Genomic DNA, 18,298 nt, shown 5'->3' on the forward strand with positions numbered 1-18,298 from the left:
GTCTGTACCTGGGAGCTGGCTCTGTATGTGCTGTCTCAGTGTGTATATGTGTCCGTCTGTCTGTCCGTCCGTAGGTCCGTCTCAGTGTCTGTCTGTCTCTGTGCTGTCTCTGTCTGTCTGTCTGTCTGTCTGTCTGTCTGTCTGTCTGCTGGGAGCTGGCTGTGTGTGTGTGTCTGTCTCTCTCTCCCTGTCTGTCTCTCTCTCTCCCTGCCTGTCTCCCTGTCTGTCTGTCTTACCTGGGAGCTGGCTCTGTTGTGGTCGAGGCGGGTGAGACAGGAGAAGTTCTCTTTGGGGATGGAGGGAGCAGACTTAGAGGCGATCAGACAGTTGGTGTTCGCAGGGTTTCCAACAACAAGGACCTGGAAGACAACAAAAAACACTTTACTTCTAATATTTTCATCTTTTAAAAGGAATACTTCACCCATAAGGAACCGGCGTTCTATCATGATAAAATCACTATTATAATATAATGAATGAGGTTTTTCTTCCCTCAGTCTTCCCTTGGCCCAGCTGCCTTGTTAATCATAACCCTACATTTTACTAGTGTGATGTCACACATGGGAAAATGTAGGGTTAGACAGTGAGACCATAAAACACTCTTTCTGCCTTTTCTCAGACTAGGATGAACCGATTTCAATTTTTTTTGCACATTTATACTACATAGGATCTCGGAGTTCAATACGCCTTCATATTTCCAAGAGTGAATTTGGTCTTTAAGTTGAGAAAATACATATTTCCAAACTATCAAATGATCTCAGCATTTTACTTGAAACCCAAGACTCATAATACCTTTTATTTATTATATCGCAAATCGCAATATAGTCCACTATAATTGCAATCGGACAATTTCACCTAATTGTGCGGCACTATTTTTAATATAAGGGCGTATTGACACCATCTTTCAGGCAGGTGTGAATACAGCAATCGCACTCGGGGGCGGACCAAACAAGCGCTCCGAGACCCAGCTGAAGAGGTGGTCTCTGTGCGCTTCCAAACGCACACTCTGCTGCAGTTCGTTTGTGGTGTGAATTTGGCCGGACTCGATCCGACCGAATTGCAGGAAGCACTGTGCATTTTCCTTATTTTATTTTCAAATAAATTGCCGTCAGCTTCACATTATGGGAAAGTGTTGTTGTCGCCATTGTTAGGAAGATTAGTTGTGGTTTGACCGGGAGCCCCGAGCGAATATATTACATTTGAGAGAGAGAGGACGCGTAAAAACTGTCTGTCCAATGAATGAATGAATGACCTCAGATCACGTGTGGTTTTGCTTTGTAATACTGGTTCACACACAAAAGGGGCAATATGAAAGTGGACCGCAACAAACAAAAAAAATCTAAATTCTATTTGACCAAAGCAAGTGAACTAGCGGACTTTCCCAGAGTGAATACACCCTTAATCACAGTTTGCATGCAAATCCAAACATTTTTATCCCTAAACCTTGACAATTATCCTTATATTTTCCAGCCTAGATGTGTATTTCTGAACGTGCGATCATAGCTAGTGGTGCAACAGGAGTTAAAGTCCTGACAGGGGTCAACATTAGACCTTATCTTTGCTACACATGTTGAAATGTGACTTTTGACTCCAACTCTTTCGTCACACTGACGCAGGGCTTCACAGGACTTTAGCTGATTAGGAGTGTGTGTGTGTGTGTGTGTGTGTGTGTGTGTGTGTGTGTGTGTGTGAGCGAGCGTTTGTGTGTGTGTGTGAGCGTGTGTGTGTGTGTGAGTGAGTGTGTGTGTGAGTGAGCGAGTGAGTGGGTGAGTGAGTGAGTGAGTGAGTGAGTATGAGTGAGTGAGTGAGTGTGTGCGCATGTGTGAGCGTGGTTGTGTGTGTGTGCAAGCGCACGTCTGTCTCTGCGTGCGTGTGTGTGTGTGCTCTGTGGACTTTCTACACACTATAGTCACACCACGATCGAGTGGAAACACAAGGAGGAACTTTGATTTTATCTTTGTTGAAATACAACTCTGAGACGCTTGATGAGCACTTTCAGTTCCTTGAATGTATCGGCTGCACTGAACTGGATTCTTTTAAAGTCTATGTGTTGGGGGTTAGGGTTACTACAGCTGAAATTAGGATAGATAGATAGATAGACAGATAGACAGATAGACAGATAGACAGATAGACAGATAGACAGATAGACAGATAGACAGATAGACAGATAGATAGATAGATAGATAGATAGATAGATAGATAGATAGATAGATAGATAGATAGATAGATAGATAGATAGATAGATAGATAGACAGATAGACAGATAGACAGATAGACAGATAGACAGATAGACAGATAGACAGATAGACAGATAGATAGATAGATAGATAGATAGATAGATAGAAAGTCCTTTACTACTATGTGATAAAAAAACGTAAAAAAAAAAACGTAAAAAATAAAAAATAGAAAATCATTCTAAAAAAGAGAATAGAAAAATAAACTAAAATAAAAAATTAAATATCTTGAAAATCATAATAAAAATCATATAATAAATAAATAAAATTATTTTTATTAAAATCTCCAGCTAGTCCCCACCTTGACGGTCTTCTTGGCGAACTTGTCCAGCGCGGCTCCCTGAGTTTTAAAGATGGCGACGTTAGCCTTGAGCAGGTCCTTCCTCTCCATTCCCTCCTTACGGGGCATCGACCCCACCAAGATGGCCGCATCGATGTCCTTAAAGCCCACCTCCACCTTATCAGTGGGGATCACCTCTGTAGAAGGACCAGACAGACAGGCAGACAGACAGGCAGACAGACAGGCAGAGAGAGAGAGACAGACAGACAGACAGACAGACAGACAGACACAAGAGGGAGATAAGTTAGTCAATTGGGGTAATTTACACAAGGCACATTGAAATTAGACTTTTCGCAGCTGCACTGTCTGTGACACACACACTCTCGCACACACACACAGGAGTTAAATTAGTCAATTGTATCACCTCTGTAAGGGAGAGAGGGAAAGGCAGTCTTAGTTATTTAATCTAATCATTTCATCAAGACTAACGATGAAATCAAAACCAGTCTGTTAATCAAGACGGGGAGAGGACTGGACAGATGATGCAACAACTCCAACTCCCGTGATTTCAGTCCGACATTGGAAATTCATCTGCGACTGTCAAATCGCGTGTTAAATTGTGTAGTGTAAGCCCGGCATAAGTTGCATTTTTTCTATTAAAAAAGGTGCTAAACAAATAAAATGTATTGTTAATAATATTCTAACTGTGTTCCTTAATGTTTTTTCTATTTCTCAGAGCCAGAGACTTATTAACGGACATATCCCGGAGCCTTTGAGGTGAGTTTATCTAATCAGCTGTGTAGATACCACAGGCCGAGGTTCACTGTGATACACTGATAAGATGGAACAACAACAAGGGCCTTCTCTACACACATGCACACAGTGAATATACACACATACCCTGCGTTCCAATCCCCATACTTCCCTACTATTTAGTATGCCAGAAAAAGATTTAGGATGTTCCAATACATGCACGTCAATTGTAGTATGCTGAAAATACATAAATGCCCCCACTAACTCCAATAGCATTTTGGAGTATTCGTCTTTATTCTTGACATTTCTCGACATAATGAAAAAAAAAATCTTCCTTATCTGATTATTTTTTTCTCTCCTGTCTGTGGCCCTAAAACTCTTCTGTACTTTAGTATGTAGTATGTGTAGTAAAAAGACTAAAACTCTTCTGTACTTTAGTATGTAGTGTAGTAAAAAGAAAGAGTATGTGTACTTAATTAGCAGTGGAGCATTTTAACTGTTATATTGATGTTGGTGTCGCATTTGTGTTTGTATGTGGAGTCTTAAAAACTGTGGGCAATGGAAGCCCTGCACCTTTAAAACTACAAAACATATTAACCGAAAAATAAAAAAAGGTAAAAGCCTTCCTTTCTCTAAAAATATATATTTTTTTCATTTTCCATGCCTTTATTGACAGTTTTGTAGAGACAGATGAAATGTGTCAGAGAGGGGAATGACATGCAGAGAACGACCCGGGCTGGATTCTAACCCGGGTCTGCTGTGAAGAGGACTGAGACTCTATGGAGGGGGGAGGGGAGGAGGGTTAACCACTACACCACGAGAGCCCTCAAATATATTTATTTTTTCTGATTTAAAAATAAATAATCTTATTGATACACTTTAAGATCAAACTCTTGTATATTTAGTTAGATATCCGTAGAGTGCCAGGAGTATATGATGTTTTTATTAGTGTGTGGTTACTAGACAGTATCTATCTATCTGATATCTGTGTGGACTTGAGGCTGGGTTCACTGTCTATCTGTCTGTCTGTCTATCTGTCTGTCTGTCTATCTCTACAGGGGTGTATTGTAGTCCCTCCTATGATCTGATTGGCTACTGAAGGGGTTTGAAACAGCCAATGAGGAGGCTTCGTTTCAGACACTCCTTCCTCCTCCAGACAGAGAGAGAGAGGCAGGATTTATGAAGGACAACACACACACACAAGCTCACGAAAGGACATCCACAGACACACACACACACACACACCCAAAATACCTTACACAGCCGCACGCACACCTCACAAAAGCACAACACACACAGACACATCCAGAACCACACATTCTCACATCCACACATACAAAACTACACACACACCTCCCAAGCAAACACTGTAACTCAGAAAAAAAAACAATACCTCACAAAAACACACACACATCACCAGAACTAAATGCACATCACACACACACACAACAAAAAAAACACAGACACTCACACAAAACCACACAATCTCACACATGTGCTCCAGATGGAACAACAGCAGTTCAGGTAATAATGTTTAGCAGAAGTTTGACCTGACAGATGTTAGTTGTACATTTTGTTCTTATCACAGACAGACAGACAGACAGACAGACAGACAGACAGACAGATAGACAGACAGACAGACAGACAGACCTCTCAGCAGAGGGAGGGCACAGTCCTGCAGCTCCATCACGACTCCATCCAGCACTGGCAGCATGGGAGGAATGTCCAGGAGGATCAACACGATGGGCTGGAAGAAAGAAAATAAAATACAATACATTTAATTAATTTTAAAAAAATAACTGAAAAATACATAAAAAAAAATAAAAATAAAAAGAATAAACCTTTTTTTTTTTTTTTTTTAAGATTTTTTTTTGGCATTTTTATGCTTTATTGATAGTGTAGAGACAGAGTTGAAATGGGGCAGAGAGGGGAGTGACATGCAGAGAACGACCGCGGGCTGGAATCGAACCCGGGTCCGCTGCTGGCCGAGGCCCATGGGGGGGGGGGGACGCCCTACCAGCTGAGCTAAGGGCGCCCCCTGAGAATAAACCTATTCTAATTTACAGGCAAAAAGCACCCAAACTAAGATCAAAATACTATGAATTTCATAATGCAAAGCTGCTAGAGGCTAAACAAAATACTCAACAGGTTTCAGAATGACATCATAAAGCCTTGATGACCTTAAAGGAATACTTCACCCATACAGAACCGGCGTTCTATCATTATAAAATCACTATTATAATATAATGAATGAGGTTTTTCTTCCCTCAGTCTTCCCTCAGTCTTCCCTTGGCCCAGCTGTCCTGTTAATCCTAACCCTACATTTTCCCATGTGTGACGTTACAAATGGGAAAATGTGGGGTTAGACAGTGAGACCATAAAACACTCTTTCTGCCTTTTCTCAGGCTAGGATGAACCGATTTCTATAATGTTTGCACATTTATACTACATAGGATCTCAGAGTTCAATACACCTTCATATTTCCACCGCTGAAGTAGGTCTTTAAATTGCTGAAGACATTTTGTTATTTTTCCGTATGGACGTTTTAAAACATGTATTACTCATGAGTGTGTTACCTAACAGTCTACACTGCAGCAAACCGTTTTAAATATTAAATCGGGACGTCTGACTGTCAATTATTTAGTTTTCCACTTGTTTCAAATGACATTCCAACATGTTGAAAATGTGTCAAAATAATAATGTGTACGTCGTCCCACATGGAAAAAAAAAATAAATAAATATACATACCTCCTGAATTATTTTTGTTTTAAGTTTGTTTGTCTTTTAATGTTTTCGTGTTAGTTAAAAAGGTGCTACAAGGAACTTTTAAATATTTCTGAAACGGTCTAATTTTTTCCTCTGATGATCATCAATTACATGTAATGCCTTTGTCATGGGTATACGCTCACCCAGGAACAACAGCTGGCGTGGTAAAAACACTTCCACTTTTGTCCAAAGGGGGCACAAGTATGAACACAAAATGAAAAGTTCCTTGGAGCACCTTTACATATATTTACAATAATATCAATAAATATACCTCCTGAATTATAATTTTTGTCTTTTAATTTCTGTGTGTTAATGAAAAACAAAAAAAATCTTGTTCAGCACATAATCATGCAGGTGTAAAACAGGTTAAAGGCCCTCATGCCGTGTCCCTTATTTTGCATTTCAGGGCGTTGGTAACCCTAGTAACAACACATATGACGTCATAAATATGTCAGCTGATCAGGGAGAATGGGGTTTCACTGAAGGTTATGTAAACCAGAGTATCAGTCTTACCCAGGGCCAACCATGAGGGCTAGAAAGTGAGAATGCTTTTTAGGCCCCAGACAAAGTCGAAGTCTGAGTTTTTTTTATTGCCAGTTCTGATATATGCCAGACATACATCAGAATTGAAATCGCGTTTATCTCTGACCCACGGTGCAACAGGAACGATAAAAAAATATAGAGTAGAATAAGATAAACATAAACAATATTTGCATTAGATAACTTCTATCTGGTAGTGGTAGGGGGTGGTAGGATGGCCTAGAGGTAAGGTGGCCGACCAGTAACCATGAGGTCGCTGGTTCGATCCCCGGCACCGGACAGGAGGGTGTTAGTTGTAAAACTGGTATTGTGTCTACGGTGCCCACCATCTCTACCATTGTGTCCTTGAGCAAGACACTTAACCCCAAAACTGCTCCAGGGGTGCTGTACTATGGCTGACCCTGCGCTCTGACCCCCTCCGAAGTGTGGTAACTTGAGAGGGGAGATGCGAAAAGACAAATTTCAATGTGCCTTGTGTACAACTGACAAATAAAGATAACTTAACTTAATACAAAGTAGTGCAAAGGAATTTTTTAGTACAATATAAAACAGTATGTATGAACTAGAATAGAAAGTAAGGCCTTTGGTGATTATCTAAACTTTATTAAGATCGAAAATATTCAATACAATAAAACACATTTTATATTTATTGTTACTCTAGTAAAATCTTTCCGATTTCATCTTAAAAACCGAAGAATTTGTATGATTGATTGATTGATTTAATTTTATTCCAGACACAGAGAATATTTGAATAATTTTTTCTCTTCTAGCTTTTCTGTGCAACTTTACAAGGTGAACCAAACGAGCGTTCTATCGCTATGTCCGGTGACTTGCTTGTGTCTATAACCCATATGCACGGACGGACAGACAGACAGACGGACAGACAGACAGACAGACACACAGACAGACAGACAGACACACAGACAGACAGACTCTCTCACCTGGTCCTTTCCGAACACATCTCCCTTGGCGATGCTGTAGAGCAGAGAGTAGGCGATCTGACCCGCGGCGCCGGTCACCACCACACGGATTGCCTCAGTCTGAAAGAATGGGAAAGGCTGTTAGTGAATGAAATATGTGTGTGTGTGTGTGTGTGTGTGTGTGTGTGTGTGTGTCTCAAAGTCAAACTACCCGATTCACCTGTCACTCATGAGTTTATCCTGTTTTTAAATGTGCACTTAACCCTATTATATACTATCTATGACTTAACCACATCACATTTTTATTTGATCAAATCGCCACACAATCAGTGCAGTCTGTTCTCAATGTAAAATGTTTAGACTGACCTACATACATAACACAGAGGCAGAAAGGAGCATTGTGTCTCTGATAACGGCTCTAAAGAGGATTGCTGATTATTCAATATGGAAGAATGAGTGAGATAAGATTAAGTGTTAAAGGGGCACTGTGTAATATGACATCATCAAGAAAGTTCTACAGAGTTCTAGAATGCAACGCCCCCTGGGTAACCCCAACCCATTTGAATAATAACAGAAGCTACAGTGGCCTTCAAGGACAAGAACAACTATAAATTATAAACAATGCACCTGATGACATTCCAAAAACATGGACGCCTCCATAAGACCTACCTGCTCAATGTACAAAATGTAATATTAATATTTGTAATTCTCCGCTCAGGAGGATAATTCAGATTATTGGCAGAAGTGATTTTACACCAATGAGGACATATTTATGAATGAGGATATTGATTTTAGCTAATAAATTACTAAAAATGTTACACAGTGTCCCTTTAACCACATCAGATGTTGTCACAATCAGTGCAGTCTGTTCACAATGTGTCATGTTTTGATTGACCTACATACACAACAGAGAGGCAGTAACGAGCATTGTCTCTCTGATAACGGCTATGAAGAGGATTGCTGATTATTCATTATGGTTGAGTGACTAGGGGAGAAAAGGAGTGAGATAAGATAAGTGTTAACAGTTTATTTTCCTTTGTTTGTAAATATTACTGTATAATGTCTGTCCACATGTTTAATAATATATATATATTTTTTTTTAATAATTTAGATTTTTTAATTTAATTTTACTTGTTTTAAATAAAACATTTTTTAATTTAATTTAATTTAATTCGATTCAATACAGTGAAGAGATAAGATCACAAAGGGCCCTTGATCAATGGCTCCTTATCTCGAAAATCCTGCAATGTGAAATGACCTTTCATACCCGCAAGGACAGGGTAAATGACAAGAAAAGTTACGCATTGTAACTTTAAATGTCACTTTCTTACGGTTTTGTATGATTTCACAAAACTCCCTAGTGTGTGTGTAAATTAAAAGTAGCAGGGTATGAAAAAAAATAATGAGTACTTTTCATAACAGTTCCATAGTGCTTTACATAGCAAAACGTGCAAAGATAACAATAGATAAATTAACAAAACAATAAATAAAATAAAAAATAAACATTTACATTTTCCACGGAGTCTGATTGGTTTTACATAACAACGCAAGGGTATCAACAAAAATCATACGGAATTTGTTTAAAACACAAGACTATATAGGACATGTTATCAGCAGGTCTTTATAAAATGTGGATAAAAATAGAAAAATTAAAAAAAAATATTGTAAGAATAAGTTTTGAGCACAACATTTGCAAGCCATGAACAAGTGGCAAATAAATATATTCATTTAAAATTTAAGCACAAATCAATAATGCAGGATGGTAGCCTACGTCAGTACTTTGAGAGCCCGCACTGCACTGCATTTTACACTGGTTGCAACTGGTTTGACAACAAGTTAGTAACAAAATAACATGCAAAATAATCTTTTAATTTCCGGGTTTAAGCAGCGAGATTCAAACCCTGTCTCCTGATTGGTTAATCCAAACTGAATCAAATAAAAAGGCCTTTGATGATGATGATGACGATGATGTAACTTTGATGTCACGTCACGGTCTATTTTAAAATGGAGGCAGATGTGTTTGAATGGGTTTGCAATAGAATAAGGATACACAATGTTCGAACGAAACAGTTGCAATTGTGCGCTGTTTTGACGCAATCGTACTTTTAAAACATCTACAAAGTGTTGCAAGGAAAGGCGAGTTTATTTCTATAGCACAATTCAGACACAAGGCCATTCAAAGACGTGCTTTACAGGGGGCATGCAATAGTAATACATCAAGATTAAAACACAATCAAGTACAGAATAGACATTAGAAAAAGAGAATTGAATTGCAAAGTGCGCTAAATGCATCGCGCACCTCTGCCCTTGTGCCTTTTCAAGATGCATTCAGTCCATTCATTTTTTTAAAAAGCTAGAAACTCCATTTTTAGCGTCAATGACAATTAAAACATGCTGTTTTTATGAAGATATAGTAAATAGTACATGCAGTAACGCAGCGCTTACCATGGTTAGATAGAGATTGGATGGATGCTCGCTGTGTACTGTGTCTGTCTGCCTGTGCTCAGAATAGACTAGGCGGAAGGGTCACCTCTATCCGTGCATTGTAAAGTCAGGAGGTGCAACGTCTCATCTCACGCTTTACATGGGAGTTGTAGTCTTTTAAATGAGTCCAATGTGAGCTTTTCTAATGGGTATAAGTGTCACAAAGAACTCATTGTCCCATGATGCACCGCGACCGCATCACACCGCGCCCACTCACGCCATATACGGCGGGGGGGTTTTTCTGAAAAAATATATTTTTTTTTTAGCTGAGTCAGGGAGACGCAGTTTGGCGACACCGTGTGGTCAGTTAGAGGTACTGCGCCACTGGTACTGTAGAATGACACAGGACTTTTTTTGATTATTATTTTTATTATTTTTTTTTTACTGTGTAGTGTATTTTGTTATGACACATTCTAAGATTACTGTAGTGTATTATGTTACTATACATTTTATATTATAATACCTTCATATCTTTTAACCAATTTAAACAAACTATCTTAAATCTGCCAAACTCTACCTGTAACTGTTTTAATTAGGCTATATTGTACTTTCACCCATTTAATTTTAATTGCTGCCACTCTTCAACACTGTGTAAATGTTTCAATTGTTTGTTTTTTTCTCTTCACCTGTTGTTGTGTATTTGATGTTTTTGCATTGAATATTGTTTATGTATTGTTGTTTTTCCTTTGAATTTGCTTTGATCTCGACATCATTGTAAACGAGGGTCACCCCTCAATTGGTCTCTCGAGGATAAATAAAAGTTAAATGAAAATGAAATGAAAAATATTAAGGTCTACTGCTACAGAGGAGACAAAGACAGTTAGCCTCATCTGGCAGGGGGCAAAGTCAGGGATGTCAGCTGCCTGAGTGAGGAAACCCTCAAGGCTGACCTGTAGATCATTCAAATGTCACACAAAGGTGACTGTCTTGTGAGTTAATCAAAGACAGTCTGGCTAAGAGTTAACAGTAGTTTATTGACCCTGGCCATCATCATCATCATCATCATCATCATCATCATCATCATCATCATCATCATCATCATCATCATCATCAGCATTGTCTTCAAAGTTGCTGAATCAGACTTCTTGGCCAACGTGACATATCGACTCTAGGTGATGACTAAACTCAGGATGTCCTTATATTTGATCAAAATACTGCTAGTAGCGAGCAAGAAAGCTATCACCAGACATTGGCTGAAAGAAACACCACCAACAAAAAATCAGTGGCTTGCTATTGTTGAAGAGATAGCTTTAATGGAGAAACTGACTCACAAACTGAGACTTCAAGAAGCACAATTCGACTGTAAATGGGAGAAATGAGAAACTTTACAGGACTCAAAATGAAGACATTGGACTGGAACAGTAACTTATAACTAACTACAACCTCAGGATATAAGAAGGTGTACTTCCCAGGCAGTTTGTTCTTTTTCCTTGTTTTTTTTTTTCCTTTTTTGTTTTTATTTTATTTTTCTTGCCATCACCTAATTGCAGATGTCGATATAATGCTGTTATAACTGGCATGTCACTGTGAAAAAAGTCAATAAAGACCTAAGTGTAAAAAAAACAAAAACTCAGGATGCCCTCGGACCATTAGGGTGGAGCTGGTTAGGGTTAAAAGCAGCCACAATTCTGGAAAAAGTCGGGTCTCAAACTAAGGAACATGAACTATATTATTTGAGTTATGTATTTGTTGTTTAGGATCCCATTTGTTTGTTTTTTTTAATTTATTTATTTCCTTTTCTATTGCTCAATTGTTTCATTTATGTTTGTATTATTATTTTATTTTTTTAATCATGTTCAATAAAGACTTAAAAAAAAAAAAAAAAAAAAAACTCTTCATAGCTGTTGGTTTTGTGTAGGTACCTCTATTAGTTTATTAGGCTACAAACACTTTAAATTCTTATCGGCTTCGTTTTGACGGCAGGATGAGTTTTGTTGTCTGAATAAAAAAGAATTGTTCCTGAAGACCTCCTCATCTTCTTCCATCAACTAACTACCAATGCCGGCTTTCTGAGTAAAGCCCCTATCTCACTGGGCTGCGACTGTTTGCGACAAGTTGGAGACTTCATTCGCAAACGAGTCTCTAAACTGTCTCCAAACGTTCGCGGAGGTCTCAATTTCCTCGCATGAGTCGCAGAGCCGCGCAGTCCTGTCGCATGAATTTTGAACATGTTCAAAAAAAGTGTGGGACAAATCTGTCTCAAAATAGTCTCAGAGTGGTCGCGGGTGTGTCGCACGCGTCGCAAACCCTTCTCAATTTAGTTTCCGCGAGTCAGAAAGTGCGAGCAATGTGAGACAACTTTGCGAGGGGTTGGCGACATATGAAACTAAATTGCGACTGATTTGAGACAAAAATGAGACGGTCGTGAGACGTTCGCGAGACATAAATGCGACCTCCTGGCAAGTGTTGGCCAGGACATTCGCAAACGTGTCGTGAGGAACCAACTCAGTGAGACTGCAAGTGAAATTTGTCGCTAATTTGCATATTTTGTCGCAATTTTGTGTCTCCAACTTGTCGCACACTGTCGCAGCCCAGTGAGATAGGGGCTTAAAGGACCAAGAAAATATACTGCAACTGTTTTCAAAATCTGATAAAAATCTAGTAACAACTTAAAAAAAGAGGTACATGTTTACATTATTACACACTGTATTTCAGGGAAAGCAGAGAAGTTTAAACAGATATGTCAGCCTTTCCTGGACTATATAACAGTACTGAAGGGACCTACAGTACATGACACCTCGTTGACTTTTTATTTTCTGCTTAAAGGAATACTTCACCCATACGGAACCGGCGTTCTATCATTATAAAATCACTATTATAATATAATGAATGAGGTTTTTCTTCCCTCAGTCTTCCCTTGGCCCAGCTGTCCTATTAATCCTAACCCTTACTGTGATGTCACAAGAAGGACACTGTAGAGTTAGACAGTGAGACCATAAAACACTCAGGCTAGGATGATCCGATTTTTTTTTTTTTGCACATGTATACTAAATAGGATCTCCGATTTCAATACACCTTCATATTCCAACAGGTGAAGTCGGTCTTTAACATTTGCCTTTAGTTTAAACAATGTTTTACGTAGAGTACGCCATGTTAGTTGTTCATTTTATTTTGTCTTTTGTTTGTGTGTTCACTTTTCCAGTTGTGTGTTTGTGAAAAATTAAGAATAAAGCATTTAAAAATAAATTGGTAAATGTTTAGCTTGGTGTAAGTACCTCAGAAATAAGTACACACACGTTGTCTTAAATTCACTGCCAGGAATGTATTAATCCCACTAGAGGAATGTCAAATCCTTTCATAATAGGACTACTTACTTTGGTATAGGTATGTTTTGCTTAAGTAAGTAAGTAAGTAAGTAAAGTGTATTGGTAACACTTTAGTTCGATAGTCCACAGTTGACACTCAACAAGCCATCAGTTGATACGCAGTTGCATGTCAACAGTGAATGAGTTTACATATCTCAACAGATACGCAACATGAATTCAACTAACTGTAAGTTAACCATAAGTTGCACTATTAGTAGATGATTAGTTGACATTCAACAGAGCTTGTTCAACAGATAAAAAACAAGGATTCAACTAACTGTCTGTTAACTATAGGTTGCACTATTAGTAGATGTTTAGTTGATATTCAATAGTGAGTAAGTTGATACATATTTAGAATGCATTCAACTGTCAGTTAACTATAAGTTGCATTTTTAGTAGATGGTTAGTTGATGCTCAACAAAGCTTGTCATCAAATATGTAACATGCATTCAACTAAGTTAGTTAACTATACGATCATTATATTTTGTTAATTTATTTTTACAAATACAGTCTGCAACAGACATTGTACTTTTTATTACATGTTCTTTACAAATATTCAACTATCAGTTGAGTGTCAACTTCTAGTAAGTTGACTATCAACTGCTGTTATTAACCAATTCTCAACTTACGTTTCATATGGATCAACTTTCCCCCACTCACAAGGAACACATCTAATGAATGAACATTCAACCCTCTGTTGATCATATATGTTCATTGTAAAATAAAGATGAGAATGTTTTATCAATCAATAGGCACCCTGTGTAGGTGACTACCTGTTGATTGTCACATGACTGTCGACAAACTATCAGTCAATATTCAACTTAGCATAAGTAGACAGGTCTTGGGACTGTCAAATTAAAGTGAAAACAGTTTAGTGTCTACACACTATTAACAGAGCAAAACAGAGAAAATAGTTGACTATCAGTTGATTCTCAACCAACTATCAGTCGATGTTCAACTAAGCATTAGTAGAAAGGTCTTAGGACTGTCAAATTAAAGTGAAAACAGTTTAGTGTCTGCAAACTATCAACAGAGCAAAACAGAGAAAATAGTTGACTATCAGTTGATTCTCAACAAACTATCAGTCGATATTCAACTAAGCATTAGTAGAGAGGTCTTAGGACTGTCAAATTAAAGTGAAAACAGTTTATTGTCTGTAGACACTCTACAAACTAGTAACAGTAGAAAATAGAGACAAGTTTTGCTCAACTGATGAGTAACACTGGATGACCCCAAAGTAAAGTTAAAAAATATATAGGCAGCATATCTGAACAGGAAAGAACATTTATTTGAAGTAAATTTAACTTTTTTCAGAAGTTACACAACATGTAGGTACACAGCAAGTACCATCAATACCTCTAAAAAAGACAATAAAACTAATGCATGACATGTATTTATTTAGGTGTCACTTAGGCAATTGTTTAACGACAGATCGTCCAAAAATTGACATTCAAAAAGCTCAGTAAAATGTACCATAACACCCAGTACCACTAGTTATGATACTGAGCAAACATATGTAATATATAACATCAGTTCTCATGAAACGCTTTGTTATGGTAAGAAAAAGATATATAATTTTGTTATGGACCAGAATATCTGAAGCTCCTAGTAGCTCGGGAGAAAATGGATTATAACAGCAATGGTGAAACAAGACACACTGATTCAGCAGTTAGGTTTGACAAGTAAATGTAAAATACTTATTTTCTACTCTCTCTTCCTTGAAGTGTGTGTCATTGTTGATTGTCAGTGCAACATAAAAAAACAAAAAAACACAACAGTGCCATTTTTTTCATTATGGACTCAAGATAAAACAACTTAATTATCACTCTCCTGTGACCAACCACTAGTTTAACCTGGTCCTGCCACTGTTATTTGAATGAGCACATTTGAATAATTTTTCGCTCTCTTTAGATTCAGTTGTTGGGTTACTAGCCACTCCAGGCCTGCTGTACTCCTCTTCAATTGAAGCAGTCGGGCTGAAGAATCCAGGAATCTTGTCTTATCACCCAGTTGATGAACATAGAAAGAAATGATCTGAGAATTACCACAAAATAGTTCAAATGCATTTTGATTTCCTTTATCTAAATCATTATAGCATTGTGGTTCCACATTAAAACACATAATGCTTTATATTGCTTTAATGAAATATATTTGGTACCCTAATCAAATAAAATTCTCACTGAACCTTGTACAAATTGAAATTATTTTTTAATTAAAGAAACATGTAATCTCTATGATACCCAGGGGGCAAAACCCTCTTTTTTTGGAAAACAGAGATGGGCTGTTGTAAAAGGTTGTTCACCAGAAATGATATCCAAGACCTTCAAGGATCACAACCTGGGTGGACAACCTGGTCAATTACCTGCTGGAAAGCTACAGGGGGCCGCAATAGAAAATCGGAACCATGGTTTAATGCGAGGGTAAAACATTTTTTTTTAACTTGTAGATATCATCATGAAACTTTGCCAGTTGATTACTGGCATTAAAACAATGATTTTTTTTATTGAAGTTTTTTTTCAATTTCTTTTGAATATATATATGCAAATTTAGCATATTTCACAAATCATGCACACATTTTCACATCTTTAAAACCAAAAATCTTGATATTGGATAAAGCCAGAGTTAAAATCTTTATTGCATTTTGACATTTTATAAGTGTGTTAAGTTTCTACATAACAAACTTCCTCTGTGAGAAATGGTGTGATAATTCTGGTTTGATAGTGGTTAGATTGACATGATTTGATAGTTTTTTTCATTACTGTGACCCAAAAATCTCAACTTGTAAATCACTCAAATCAACTAAACTTTCCATAATCATTCTTAGCACTATTCTGAATGTTATTAAAGAAGGATTTTTTACGCAGCCTTTTTAAATTTTATAAATCAAAAAATACTATGTACAGGTCTTAAAAATGCATTACGGCAGGTTTTGAAGAAGAAAATGTCTCATAAATCAGACTATGAACAACATATGAAAAAAATCCATCTTCAATAACCTACAGAATAGTGCTAAGAATGATTATGGAATGTTGAGTTGATGTAAGTGATTCAGAAGTTGAGATTTCTGGGTCAGAGTAATGAAAAAAACTATCAAATCACGTTATTTATCAGACCAGAATTGTCACACCATTTCTCACAGAGGAAGTTTGTTATGTAGAAACTTAACACACTTATATAAAGTCAAAATGCAATAAAGATTTCAACTCTTGCTTTAACCAATATCTAGATTTTTGTTTTTTAAAGATGTGCACATTTGTGAGATATGCTAAATTTGCATATATATTCAAACATTCTTGAGAAAAACTGCAATACAAAAAATCATTGTTTTAATGCCAGTAATCAACTGGCAAAGTTTCATGATATCTATAAGTTAAAAAAAATCCATTTTACCCTCGCATTAAACCATGGTTCTGATTTTCTATTTCGGCCCCCTGTACTTTTCCAGCAGGTAGTTGACCAGGTTGTCCACCCAGGTTGTGATCCTTGAAGGTCCTAGATATAATTTCTGGTGAACAACCTTTTACAACAGCCCATGTCTAAAATATCAGTTTGTCCCCTAGGTATGACCATTCTTCACAACACTACATGCATAGACTCAGCTTTTGCTCACTTCAGCCTGAAATAGCAATGTGCACTTTGAATGTGGAACATGCAAACATTTATTCAAACACAGTTTAGTGTCTATAAACACACTTTATTTAGACAGATACTTGTGAAGCTAGGCAGCGCTAGGCTCATGCTAACGTTGCTAATATAGCTAGCGCGCTAGGCGCGGCGCTAATGCTAACGTGGCTATGCTAGCGTGAGGCCGCGTCGCTAATATATATCACATTATTCTTACATACACAAAACGATATCTCACAAATACCTCAGTTAACTCACCAATTATTCCCTTTGGCTAATGGCAGCATACTTGTGACCACCACGGGTCTTTAGTGTGAAATGGATGGGTTGGTCAAGCAGGCTTTTAGCACATAGCTGCTGCTTTTACTGTCCAGGCACACATCCATCTTTTTAGCTTCCCAGGTCAGTAAAAAACGAGCCCTCTCTCTCGAAAAAGCCCTAACCACGCTGGGGCGGCAGTTCAAGTGCTTGAAAAAAGTGGGTAATCGTAATGTCGATAAGATTCGAAAATACTTTTTTTTTAAAATAAAGACTCCAAACATATTATCACCTTCCCAAAGTTTAAAATACATATTTATAGATGTATGTATGTTTTTGGATATAATTGTTAATATCAACAATGGCTGTATAAACCTCTCAAGATTAGAGGACCTAAATAGGCCTACATAGAGTGGTGTGCAATACAATGAGAACGTATAGTGGTTACTGATAAATAACAACTATAACCTGTAGGACATTATTGATAATATTGTGAGCAGAAATTATATGAAAAAAATATATATTGATCTATTAATGTGTATTTTAAACTTTGGGAAGGTGAAAATATGTTTGGAGAGACTTTATTTAGGAAACATATTTCATTTCTAACTGTATCGACATTACGATTTCCCACTTTTTTCAAGCACTTGAACTCCCCCAGCTTGGTTGGTAAGGGCTGTTTAAGCGAGAGGTCTCGTTCTTTACTGGCAGCTATAGAGAAGGTTGTGTGTCTGGTCAGTAAAAGCAGCAGCTATGTGCTAAAGACCGCTTGACCAACCGATCCATCTCACACTGAAGACCCGTGGTGGTCACAAGTATGCTGCCATTAGCCAAAGGGAATAATTGGTGAGTTAACTGAGGTATTTGTGAGATATCATTTTGTGTATGTATAATGTGATATATATTCGCGAAGCGGCCTCGCGCTAGCATAGCTACGTTAGCATTAGCGCCGCGCCAAGCGCGCTAGCTATATTATCAACGTTAGCATTACGTTAGCGCTGCTTAGCTTCACAAGTATCTGTCTAAATAAAGTGTGTTTATAGACACTAAACTGTATTTGAATAAATGTTTGCATGTTCCACATTCAAAGTGCACATTGCTATTTCAGGCTAAAGTGAGCAAAAACTGAGTCTATGC

The 18,298-nt window shown here is 37.7% G+C and overlaps 1 protein-coding gene across 1 annotated transcript in view; it reads right to left on the reverse strand.

The window, feature by feature from the left end:
- Window positions 1-10,053, reverse strand: part of LOC307252426 (malate dehydrogenase, cytoplasmic-like) — a 16,497-nt gene extending 6,444 nt beyond the window's left edge. The window contains exons 1-5 of the mRNA XM_080030091.1: window positions 9,936-10,053; window positions 7,512-7,610; window positions 4,915-5,011; window positions 2,533-2,708; window positions 237-359 (exon numbers count right to left, since the gene is read on the reverse strand). Of these exons, the coding sequence (XP_079886217.1) occupies window positions 237-359; window positions 2,533-2,708; window positions 4,915-5,011; window positions 7,512-7,610; window positions 9,936-9,938 (498 nt within the window). The 5' untranslated portion in view covers window positions 9,939-10,053. The remainder of the gene's footprint in view (window positions 1-236; window positions 360-2,532; window positions 2,709-4,914; window positions 5,012-7,511; window positions 7,611-9,935) is intronic.
- Window positions 10,054-18,298: the final 8,245 nt, after the last annotated feature.

This window comes from Ammodytes marinus (genome assembly GCF_949987685.1).
Source record: "Ammodytes marinus genome assembly, chromosome: 6".
NCBI lineage: Eukaryota > Metazoa > Chordata > Actinopteri > Uranoscopiformes > Ammodytidae > Ammodytes > Ammodytes marinus.